Genomic DNA, 12,239 nt, shown 5'->3' on the forward strand with positions numbered 1-12,239 from the left:
GCAGTGCGCATTACTGAAAGCATCCGAGAGGCCTATTCCTGCACAGAGGAAAGAGAACAATCCCAATCTGATCCAGATTTCCCAATGCAGCCCCAGGTCACCCCGCCAAAATGGCAATCATTATATATAGAGGCAGATGTGACCTAGTCACAGGTAGGGAAGCGAGGCCACACATGATGAAATGTGAATGGAGCCAGTAGAGAGCTATACCCTGAGTGACTCGGGGTGGCTGGGTGGGGAGAGGCTTACACACACAAAAACACCATAAACGATTCAAACAAAAAACTCTGAAGTCCCATTCCCCTTCTTTTCCGTGAATCAGTACCTAGTTTTGTCTTCTAAAAGAACTCTAAGCGCTGAATGCAAAACAGAGAACATAGTATTTTCAAACAGAGAAACCCTTATTAGGTAATAGCCTCAACATGTGCAGAGCTCTGAAGTTTGAACTTCATGGAGGCATTTTTGATACCGTTTCATTGTCGTCTTCATCCATTTCATCCTCCAAGAACCGGATTGCGCTGACTCTGTTTACCGCACTCTCGTTCCAGGCTTCGTCGGAGACGTCATTCACCAAGTTCTCCAGCCCCCCACAGCGAGGCAGGTTCTCTGTTGGGACAAAGAAGGGGTCCATCAGTAGGAAATGGATTCCTGAACCTGACAATGCTATGTGCCAACTTGGTGGCCAATTACGCTCCACCTGGAAGGTCCTAGGAAGAATGGTCTGGCGACCATCCTCAAACCATGCCACTTGGAAACTCCATGGAGCACAGTTCTGCTCGGAGACATACTGGATCATCATGGATCGAAAGACCCTCAGTGGCAGCTGGTCGTGTGCAGTAACCATGAAGAGAAGCAGGGCTATAGTCGCTGAAATGAGGAGGACAAATTAGTTTTGTCAACCTCCAAGTCTTGGCTTTAAAAGCAAACAATAAAACGACCCCATAGCCATTACTGAATGAGTACGGAGGTTATGTCTGTGGTTGTTAGGCGCCGGTGACTCAGTTCCAACTGACAGCAATCCTGTGCACAGCAGAACAAAACACTGCCTGGTCCTGTGTCGTCCTCACGATTGTGGCTACGTTCAAGCCCAGTGTTGTGGTCAGTGTGTGAATCCACCAAAAATACTAGAAAATGAGAGTAGTGATGCCTGCACAACATGGTGTGTGTGTGTGTGTGTGTGTGTGTGTGTGTGTGTGTATGTGTAAGGTATATCATTGCGTGCATGGAAGTGGTTACGTAAATGTGCTTAAAAGGACACCTGTTCTGTCATATATATATTCCTCTACAATTAAAACCAAAAAAGTAAAAGGCCTGGGAAAGGGTTCCCCTTCCTTTGATTTTGCACCATTCTACTGGAGCTCATGTAAAACATCTGTGAAATGCATGTTTACTATTTTATTACAGAGAATTTCAATCACTGAAAGATTCCTTCTAATTCTCTGCTACAAACTTTTAAAATGCATGACAGTGATGTAGCTGCATGCTGAATACTGTTATGATTAGCTGTCATCAGATGTAGCCACATCAGGCCCTAACTCATGGTGACTCCAGGCACAACAAATGCCGCCCAGTCCTTCTATACCTTCTACCTCTTTGGGGCCATAAAAGCTCACCTAACAAAGCAAGGCTTGGTACATTGGGCTAGGGTGGGGGGTTTTCTTCCCAATTTAGGAGCTTCCTATTCTCCAAGAGCACTTCAGTTGTCTTCTATCAAGCCAAGCTCCCAACAAATGAATTATAATAGCATTTTGACGCTAACGTGAAGATTTCTTAAGGCTACACATAATTTACCCAGAGATGTAAAAACTCAAAGCAGCCCTCCTATCTTAGGAACAGTGTGGCTTTGGCTTTAACTATGAATTATCTCATGCTGCACATGTGCACTTTACATGACTCCTTGATTTTTCTTAGGAACATTTGAATTCTCAACATTGGCCAAAGTTAAAAACTGAAATGGCTGCTTAAGAAACAGGTAGAAAAAGTGTTGAAAACAAGTAGAAAAAAAATAAAAATATTAAAAAAAATTTTTTTAAAGAGAAAACAAGTAGAAACACTGTTTCTACAAGGATGCAGGGCCTCTTCCCAAAGGAGTCCCATAATGACCTCACGGGGGCTGGCTCTGGAAGAAGATTACAAGACATGCTATCACATTCATATGGGGAGAATGAAACTTCATAGGTCGATAACAGTCCCTACTGATTCCCACAGCCACATGCAGTATTGCCCTAAAGTAAGCTCACCTTGGCAAGTTGGTTCGGAAGGCAGCTGAGGAAGTAAGACGCAGGTTAAAATCTTCTCCCCGGTGGTGTGGTCTGTGTCTGTTTGGAACGTGAGCAGAGGCTGGGACTGGTTGTCAGACAGCCAGAGTGCTTTCAGTTTCAAGGTGGTCAGAGATAAAGGCAGGTGCAACAACCTAATTTACAACAAAAGGGAGACACCATGACCTCACATGTTGTCATTAAAGCAACCCCTGGAAATAAAAAGAAGGTGAACGTTTTTTTTAAAAAGTTTCTTTGTCCAAAGAGCACCAAGATATATAGACTTTTTCTTGTTGTTGTTATGTTGTTCGGTACTGTCGTGTCCGTTGTGACTCACACTGACCCTGTGCACAACAGAACAAAACCCTGCCCAGTCCTGCTCCAGCCTCACAATGGCTCTGATGTGGGAGCCCATTGTGGCAGCCACTGTGTCAAGCCATCTTGTCAAGGATCTCCTTCTTTTTCACTGCACCTCTACTTTACCAAACACGCTGCCCTCCGCCAGCCACTGGTAGCTCCTGACAACACATCCAAAGTACAGGCAGTGAAGTCTCCCCATCCCTGCTTCTAAGGAGCATTCTGGCTGTACTTCTTCCAAGACAGATTCGTTGGTTCTTTTGGGAGTCCGTGGGACTTTCAATATTCACCGCCAGCACCGTGATTCAAATGTATCGATTCTTCTTTCTTCTTGTTAGCTCCTGAATAGACTGCATCATCGTTGTGGTACACAGGGTTTCCTTTGGTGGATTTCCAGGTCTGTCTTTAGCATGCAAATGCCACTGAAACACAGTCAGCATGAGAATAGACACAGGAGCCTCCACTCCAGTGACAGACAGGAGATGAACCCAGGTCTCCAGCACAGGAGGAGAGGGCTCCGCCACTGAGCCACCACAGCTGCATGTTTATGCAGAGGCTTGATTTGCCCTTGGAGCATACAGTTTTTCAGCAGATTGCTGTGTTTCTCTTGTCTGCTACTCACCACCCACCATGAGGTGCTTTATGCCATCGGCCCCCCAAATGAGGAAGAGTCCAGCTAATGATAGGTAGGGCTCATTACTAGGTCTTACTCGTTCTTGTACTAGGACGTTCCGGAGAAAGAAAGAAGGCACTAAACGTGGAAGGATCTGAAAGCAGGACATATGGCAATAGCCCCCTTGCCATCAGGTGGGTTCTGACGCATAGTGAGTGACTCCGTCTGAGGCCGGATTACCTCTTTCCAGCGGGGCCGGCAGGAGAGTTACCCAGTTTGCAGAAGAGCTGCGGTGCACCGAAAGATCAGAACAGGCCCTGCCTATGGAGGCCACCAGCTTCGCCTGGGAGATACTTTGAAGGATTCCATTAGAAGCTTTCATCTTTCAGGTCCTAGCGGCTCCCACCTGTCAGACTCCTCCGTGAAAATAAATGTCCAACTCAGATTGTTTCCAGTTTCCAGATGAGACACACCTGAAGACTAGTTATGCTTCGCAAAGATTTGACAGCTTGGCCGCAGCCATTCAAACCTATTTAGGAAGTGGGGGACTGAAATGCCACCTGCCAGAAATCACATGTACCTGCTCAACTTTACTTTTAAGTAGAGTGGTTTTCCAATAGGGGGCGACTATGTCCCTCCGGGGGCCATTTGGCAATGTCTGGGGATGTTTTTGGTTGGCCCAAGGGTTGGGGGGATGGGAGTTGGATACTAGTGGCAGCCAGTGGGTTGGGGCCAGAGCATCTGGCAGTGAATAAGACAGGACACCCCCACTCCCCCTCCTCAGATAACATGGAATTGTACCAAGGAGGGGGGAGGTGAACTTGCTTTAGAAAAAGGCAGAGCTTCACACTAGTCTAACTCACTCTGAGAACAACTTACGAACTCACTGTGGACATCAAACCCCTGCATCTCCCAGGAATTTGAAGTTACATCATAATCTATGAGTCAGAATTGACCCCACGGCAGTGGGTCTGGTCTTTGGTTTCGTTTTATCCAGTAGAACCAGTATACAAGAGACTCCGTATTATTCAATCATAGAACAGCCTTGGAAGTGGTTTTATAAAATAAGAAAATATTAATATCTCATTATTTCATTTATCCACAAAAGGACGCATCTCTGCCTAGAAGAAATCCCTGTCCAATTCGATTTGGAAAAAGATGAGACGAGGGCGGTATTTCTTTCATACAGTTATGCACCTATCTTCAGCTAACATATGTGGGCAATCTACTTACACATCTACCGATAAAGTGATGTTGCATTTCCGGATGTGTGAACCACTGAACTGGTGACGTATGGGCAACAGCTCTTTGCACTTTACTGAACAAAAGGGCGGTTCCTCTGGAATTTTCCTTTCTCCTGCTTCTTTCAAGACCGAAGTTAAGCTAACCTCCTCGAGAATGTGGGAATTTCCAGGTCTGAATCCAGAACCCTTTAGTCAGCACCTCTCTTTTCTTCATCATGAGAACATGCAGGAAAGAGACGGCTTCCCATCTGGAAACCGGCACACAACAGACACGCAACCGTGGTCACCATACCTTCTGCGACTCCTGACTGCCTCTCAGCCTTGAGCCTTACACCAAGGAACACTAAGAGTCCTGTAACAGCGTCGAAGGGCGACAAGCTCTGTGGTAAACGCTATCATAATTACAGGAGTCTGCAGCAGCAGCCCTCACGACCATGCTGAGTCCAGCTAGAGCAGAGTAACAAGTTCGCTAGAGCGCAGCTTCCCTGCAAAGAACCCACGTGCCCGCTGAGCTCCTGATTGACACCTCACATGGGCTTGTGTCCTGTGGCCTAAGGCGATCCCACAAGTGGCCAGGAGGGAAAAGCCCTGCTCTCGGCCACTGCCCTCCCAGGCTGAGCACAGACCTTCTGCAGGCCGGGCCCACCCCCGGGCTGGCTCACCCGCGGGGCCTGAGAAGACACACACGCTCCTGTTTCTCTTGGGTGAGCCACCCCAACGCCAAGTCAGGAAATAGATTTTTTTTTTAAATATAGATTTATCCCTACTTTCCAGGGGGTGCTAATAATATGTTGTTGGTTTACCCTGGTGTCTTCTGTACACGACCGAACAGAGTAAATATGAGAAACCACAGCTCCATTTCTACATATCTCTGTGTTCTTTCTATTTAGGATGCCAGCCCCCTGAGAAAGAAAAGGCCTGTGGTTACTATTTACGTCCAGGGGACAAGGCTCTCCCGGCATATGCCCGGCCTGACGTGACCTCCCTGCCTCCGAATGAAGGTTGCAACTGTTTGGCTAGATTTTTCCAGCAACTGAACACGGCCCACTTCTGAAGGCTGCGCCCAACGGCAGTGTGGGAAAAGAGTGGGGTGCTAACTGTAAGGCTGGCCTCAAGGGCCTGATATAGATAAGGGGGTCGTGGGTCAGAATTGACTCGGCGGTGCTGGCTCTGGTTTCAAAATATGGAAAATGAAACACTATTTATGTGCCCCCCACCCCCCAAACCCAACTCCCTTTTCAAGGTTGTACAGAATAAAAACACTACATTTGGGGGCTGCTCAGTGCTCTCTAGTGTGTTTTAATATTTCGGTAATTTTGAATTTCATTTCTTACTAGGTGGGGTTTTATAAAGCATACAGTGTGTGTGGTGGTGGTGGGGAATACACACCACCATCTCCCCCATTGACCAGCGTGGTTTCCAGAATTGGCCCCATTAGCACGGCAGTGCAGGAGCCCTGGTGGCACAATGGTGAAGCGCTCAGCTGCTAACCCACCCAGCAGCAGCACCGCGTGGGCAGAGCTAGTGCTCTGTTTCCATAGAGGACAGCAAAAATCAACTCTGTCACCATGAGAGTCGACTCATGGCCTCCTAGCAACACAACTTCGACGAAGATCCTGAGAGACCCATTTTTGTATACGTGAAGCTATCCCTATGTCATTGGGCTAGAATTAAGTAAAGCTGTGTCTTGTGTCCATTGGTAGCAGATGCTACAATATACTTTGCTCCTTACGACCCTGGAAAGTAGGGTATTTAGTGTCCAAGTGCAACTCTACCATTATCCTTACTGTGATTTTAGCCTACCATTCTTGTAAAAGGAAGCTTTTGGACACTGACAGGCACACTCTTTGCTTCCATTTGCTATTTTTATATGCTTGAGAGAAGAGACAGAAACTTCTGTTGTATTTGGTAGGACTTCCCGTCTGGGGACATTTTTGTAAGCTTGAAGGGTAACATTGAGAAACAAATGCACATTGTTATTAGTTTCTATACTGATAGGTTAATAAGTAGTGATTAAGTATTTTAATAGGCTTAAAAAATTTGGTTATGAATCTATATTTACATGGACTAAATGACACACTTGACAATCTCGACTGACAACTATGTAACTAGATTTTTTAATGGGGCCTTTTCCACCCTGGCCCAAACCCAATACAGTACAACTTTGCTGTGTTCTGAGACCTAGAGAATGGGGCCCTTGTTGTTAGGTGGAGTCTGTTCCAACTCATAGCGACTAAAGGTACAACAGGGAGAAACAGCTCCCGCACCTTCCCGGCCTGGTCCTGTGCCATCCTCACAATTGTTCCTCTATTTAAGCCCATTGGTGCAGCCACGACATCAATCCATCTCATTGTGAGTCTTCCTCCTTTTCATTGCCCCTCGACTTTATCATGCAGGATGTCCTTCTCCAGGGCCTGGTCTCTCCTGACAACATGCCCAAAGTGTGAGAGATGAAGTCTTGCCATCCTTGCCTCTAAGGAGCATTCTCACTGTATTTCTTCCGAAACATACTGGTTGGCTCTTTTGACAGCCCATGGTACTTTCAATATTCTTCACCAACACCATCGTTCAAAGTCATTAATTTTTCTTAGGCTTTCTTTAGCCAATGTCCAACTTTCACAAACATATGAGGTGAATTATGGGATACAAAAAAATTTTACCCAGGTTGTCTCCTGTTTGCTAGCTAGCTCACTGTGTGGTCAGCTGCTTAGAAGTTTTTTCCCTGAAGGCATCAGCCATCCAGAGCAATCAGACTACTGTCTGTCCCACCATAGGTGGGGCGCACACCCTACTGATAAGGATAGTGATGGTTTCCCTGAAGAGCCCAGAGAAATGGTCAAGCCCACTCAAGATTAGGCTGCCATCCTAAATCTAGGATCTGCCCATCTTGTCACATGTGTACCTAGTCCCTCCCCTTCCTATTACATGTACACCCCTAGCTCATCCCCTTCCTGTGACCCATATGCCTATTGTACAGCCCCTTCCTGTGACATATGTGGCTACCTATAATCAGGGGGAGCTTGCACACCCCAAGGTATATAGAATAGCCTTGGTTGGAAATATACTCTTTCCCTCCTCCTCTCGTATCCCACCTCCACATGGACCACCAAGCGGGGCTGAGGTGAGCATGCTACCATAAAATGTGTCTGATGCCTTTATCTTTTCTCCTACCTCTCCTATCTTCTATGACTTTACTATGATCTTTATATATTATTGCCGTACAATTTCGCCTATGGACCCCCCACGATGGTCAGAGGCTGGTTACTCTGACAGTGAATGAAAATACTATGGTTTCGGTTAGGCACACCTTAGTTCTCAAAGTAACATCCTTGCTTTTCACCCCTCTAAAGGTGTCTTGTGTAGAAGATTTCCCTAAAGCAATGTCAATCTTTTCTCTGCTTACCATAATATTACCTATTGGACCAGTTATGGTTTTCTTGACAATGAGTTCTAACCCACACTGAAGGCCATAATCCTTGTCCTTCATTAGCAAGTGCTTCAAGCCCTTTGCACATTCAGTAAACAGAGTTATGTTCACCTGCATGTCTCAGGTTGTTAACAAGCCTTCCTCCAAACTGCCTCATTCTTCTTCGTAGAATCCTACTTCTCTAGATTTGTTTCTTTGTTCAGCATATGACTGAATAAGCAACGGTGGGAGGATACAACCTGTTCTACTCCAAAAAATGTCTCTTGATCCATGCATAGGTTCACATGTGGCCCTTACCCTTACTAAAAATAAACACAGAAGTTTTTAGAGATCAATCTTTCTGTTCAAGAATTAGCAATACCAATTGATGCTCACAGCGAGCGAATGTGGGGAGTCACTGAGTTTCCATTGTTGCTTGAGGCGAGAGGTCCTTCTCGGCATCCCCTGCCGTAGCAATCCCAGCAGAAATTCAGCATTCAACTTAAATGAGTTGAGTCTCTAGCATCCAGCGAGTGGTCTTAGGAATCCATCAAGATGTCCCAAAAGCATTAACTTCAAACGGTGCGCACGCCCGGAAGCCATCACTCATCTCTGAGCTCCACTGGAGAACTGCTATTTATTCAGCTCTGCCGCCTAGAATGCATTAGCAAGAATGACAAAGGCTGGCCTGTGCCTGACCCAAGTGACGAGTTAATCAGCATGTAGGGGCCTGTCCGCCAAGCACTGTTCAGATTGCTGATGTACACCCTTTTAAGTCAAAGGTCATCTTCCCCTGACTGATCGCTCTCCCCTCTGTAGTCATATCATACTTGCAAACAATTTCTTTTTTTAAAAATCCCTTTGGCAATGAAGCCTAGGAGATAAGACACTGTGCGGTAGTCTGCTATGTGTTCTGCAAAAAAAAAAACGATTCACCTTTCTCTTCATTCACGGGACTTAAAAATGATGGCGGAAAAAACAGAGTGAAAAGAGCGTGGGATATTGTCCCACGAACTTTTAGAAGCCCCTTCAGATTCCCCAAGGCATCTCCTGTGGAACAGGCATTGTGCGCAGAAGCCAGGAGCCCTCACCAGAGGCTGGGGTCGGATGAGGAGGGCTGGTGTGTGTAAACAGGTAGTGCTCACGGCCCCTGAGTGCTGTGTGGGGGCTGTTCACCGGTGCACCCAGACAAAGGCTTCCGGGAGAAGACAGATCATGACAGCGAAGAAGAGAGGAGGCCCAGAGGGCAGAAGGTCCCAGGTCCAGGAAAAGGGCTTATAAAGGGGCTTGCAAAAGGGAGAAACCCTAACACCTTAGTTCCCAGTCCCTGAACCAAATCTCCATCCAGAGAGTGAGGGAAGGCACGGCGTAGACACTGGCAAGCAGTCCCATGGCACTTGTGATCCTGGGAGTTGAGCACAGGAGGTGCCTTTGTGAACCTGAGTTTGCTGGCTCTTCACAAATCGCCTGGAGACTCTGACAATGGCTGTGGAGCCTCGCCTCAGAATAATGTGTCTGAATACAATTTTGCTTCCATTTCAGGGGTTTTAGGCACCAGCAGAGCCCATCAAGGCCTAGTTAAAACATATCCCAATTTCCCTCAAGTTTCAAGTGCACATTGCCAAAGAGGAGACTCCGAAGCCCAGATGGCTTACAAAAAGCAAGTGGTAAAAGCCAAGGTAAACCTTAGGTGTCTGAAACTTATGTGTTCTTTTCTGTACCCCACTGATTCTGTGGAGGATTTCTATAGAAGTGGAACTGCATGTTCAGGTGGTCCCTAGCCTTCTCTGTACTATTGGGATCAACCACACTGTCTCCCATTTTGAGTTCACCCTGGTCTGGTTCATTTGATTAAAAACAACAACAAAATCCTCACTACCAATTCAATTCCAACTCATAGCAACCCTATCGTATAGCAGGGGTCCTCAAACTTTTTAAACAGGGGGCCAGTTCACTGTCCCTCAGACCTGTTGGAGGGCCAGACTATAGTTTAAAAAAAAGCTATGAACAAATTCCTATGCACACTGCACATATCTTAGTTTAAAGTAAAAAAAACAAACAGGGCAAAAACACCCGGCGGGCCAGATAAATGTCTTCGGTGGGCTGCATATGGCCCTCAGGCTGTAGTTTGAGGACCCCTGTCATATCGAGTAGACCCACTCTTGTGGATTTCCGAGACTGTAAATCTTCATGGGGGTGGAAAGCCTCATCTTTCTCCAGCAGAGAAACTCTAGGTTTCTTTTGAACCTCTAGATTCCAAACACTAGGCTAAATATTATATTGATACACACACCCACCCTTTTGAAGACCTGATCATTACATTGATTTCAGTGTCTTGGTTTATTTTTAAAACAGAAGAAGAGGAAGAAATCTGGGTGATGACAGAAGGCATTAACTCCTACCTGACATTCTCCAGTGGCTGGTGGTTTGCACTACTGACCTTGCCGTTAGCAGCCCAATGCATCGACGACTATGGGGTCCTAAGAGATACTAAACACTGGAGCCAGGGCAAGACGCACTGCAGGCTCTGGTGTGTTTATCGTTCTTCCTCAGGGTCAAGCAAGGCCAACCCAAAGCTGCTTACCTGTTCCCTGCTACATCCAGGACATGAAGTTCTGTCGCCTGTGACACCTCCGCAGGAATCCGAGTTAACCTATTGTCACGCACGCAGAACACAGTGAGGCTGCAGCACCCGCCAATCTACAAAACGAAACAAAAATACACCTTTATTCCTGCTTTGTTTTGGTTTTCCCGTGGTGGGGGGTGGGGGGTAGGTGGGATGAGATGGGGTGGGGCTGGAGTATCTTGTTTATGAAAATGGGTGAAGTTATACCACATGGTGCTAAGTCTCACTGATGACTAACGGTGATTAATGTGAAATCATACAAAGCAATGAGAAGTCCAGTAAGTTCAAGATATCTCTGCAAACTCAATCAAGAGAGTAAGCCACACGGTTCGAAACTGCATTCTAAAGAGAAAGCCATTTCCCACTGTTGCGATCTAATACAACGGAATCTTCTGAATACGTTAACCATGCCGTGGGCTCAAACCAAGCACAGCGCCATGTGGTCCATTCAGACCCACGGTGACCCTTCAGACACAGTAGAACTGCCAAGACCGGAAGCTTTAAGGAAGTAGACAGACTCATCTGTTCCCCTCGGAGTGTGCTAGTGGGTTTGAACCACCAGCTTCAGGGTTAGCAGCTGACACAGAGCCCATTCCTCCACCCGGATTCCTTACCGAACTCTCCGGTTCAGGTCAGGATTATTTGGCGACTTTGAGGTCCAAGTGGAGTTCTGGTGGCACAGTGGGTACTTGTAGGGTTGCTAACTGCAAAGTGTACAGTTCAAAACCACCAGCCTCTCAGAGGGTGAAAGAGTTAACAGTTAAGTCTTGGAAATTCACAGGGGCAGTTCTACCCTGTCCTATAGGGCTGCTATGCGTCGGCATCAACTCAATAGCCGTGCGTTTGAGTTTTCTAGATTTCAAATGCTAGGCTAAAAATGATATCGATAAACACACTCCTTTTTGAAGAGCTACCCATTAATTTCACTGCCTTGGTTTACTTTTAAAACATAACGAAAGAGGGCATCTGATCCACGATCTAATGCATTAACTCCCCTCTTACACCTTTTAGCAGGTTCTTGTCATTCATAACTTAATCTGGTAAATTCCCTTTCCTCTGACAAATGCAAAAACATCTTAACCAACGGTGGATTTGGTAGAGCCGTAGGTTTAACCTCCTCACTTAGAGCTGCTGGGGAAAGCATACAAAGAGCTATCTGCATCCAAACCAAATGTCTTGTTTTACAGTAATTCAAGAGGAGCTGAGCTGTGCGCGCACTGGTCTTCCAAACAGAAGGCAAATACAAAAATGTTCACTGAGCCCCTCGGAGACCAGTGGAACAGAACAGGGGGCACTCTGGCCCTCCCCCCTCCCCATTCCCTCCTTGCCAGCCCCTTTGCCATGTCCTGGATCTCGGGGAGTGGTGGGACAGTTTGAAGCGGGGGGAGCAAAAGTGTGTCTGGGTCAGGTTACTGTCCTCCCCAGGGTGACTGCTCTAGGGTGGCCTCAGGATAGGCAGGGGCCACACCATCTCTGCACCCCAGTAAAGGTGACCCGGCTCGGGTCTCGGCTAGGAGAGGGTGGTGCTGTGTGATGCTCAGGCATCTCCCCATCCCAAAGGCGGCCTGATGGGAGCAGGTGGGGGTCCTTGCTCTGCCCTCCGGCAGGGAGGGGAGCCATGCTAAGACGCCAACCTCAGGGACTCGGGTTGGGTTCTTTTGATCCTGAGAGCTGTTCTGAGAGCAGAGGACAACATGGGGCATTGTCAATAAACCAATTCTGAGTCTCAAAAAAA

The 12,239-nt window shown here is 46.9% G+C and overlaps 1 protein-coding gene across 1 annotated transcript in view; it reads right to left on the bottom strand.

The window, feature by feature from the left end:
• Positions 1-448: 448 nt before the first annotated feature.
• Positions 449-12,239, bottom strand: part of LRRC1 (leucine rich repeat containing 1) — a 161,624-nt gene continuing 149,833 nt past the window's right edge. The window contains exons 11-13 of the mRNA XM_004696555.2: positions 10,463-10,578; positions 2,241-2,413; positions 449-606 (exon numbers count right to left, since the gene is read on the bottom strand). Of these exons, the coding sequence (XP_004696612.1) occupies positions 449-606; positions 2,241-2,413; positions 10,463-10,578 (447 nt within the window). The remainder of the gene's footprint in view (positions 607-2,240; positions 2,414-10,462; positions 10,579-12,239) is intronic.

This window comes from Echinops telfairi, unplaced genomic scaffold (genome assembly GCF_000313985.2).
Source record: "Echinops telfairi isolate 266 unplaced genomic scaffold, ASM31398v2 ScPeMD7_3533;HRSCAF=4204_1, whole genome shotgun sequence".
Taxonomy (NCBI): Eukaryota; Metazoa; Chordata; class Mammalia; order Afrosoricida; family Tenrecidae; genus Echinops; species Echinops telfairi.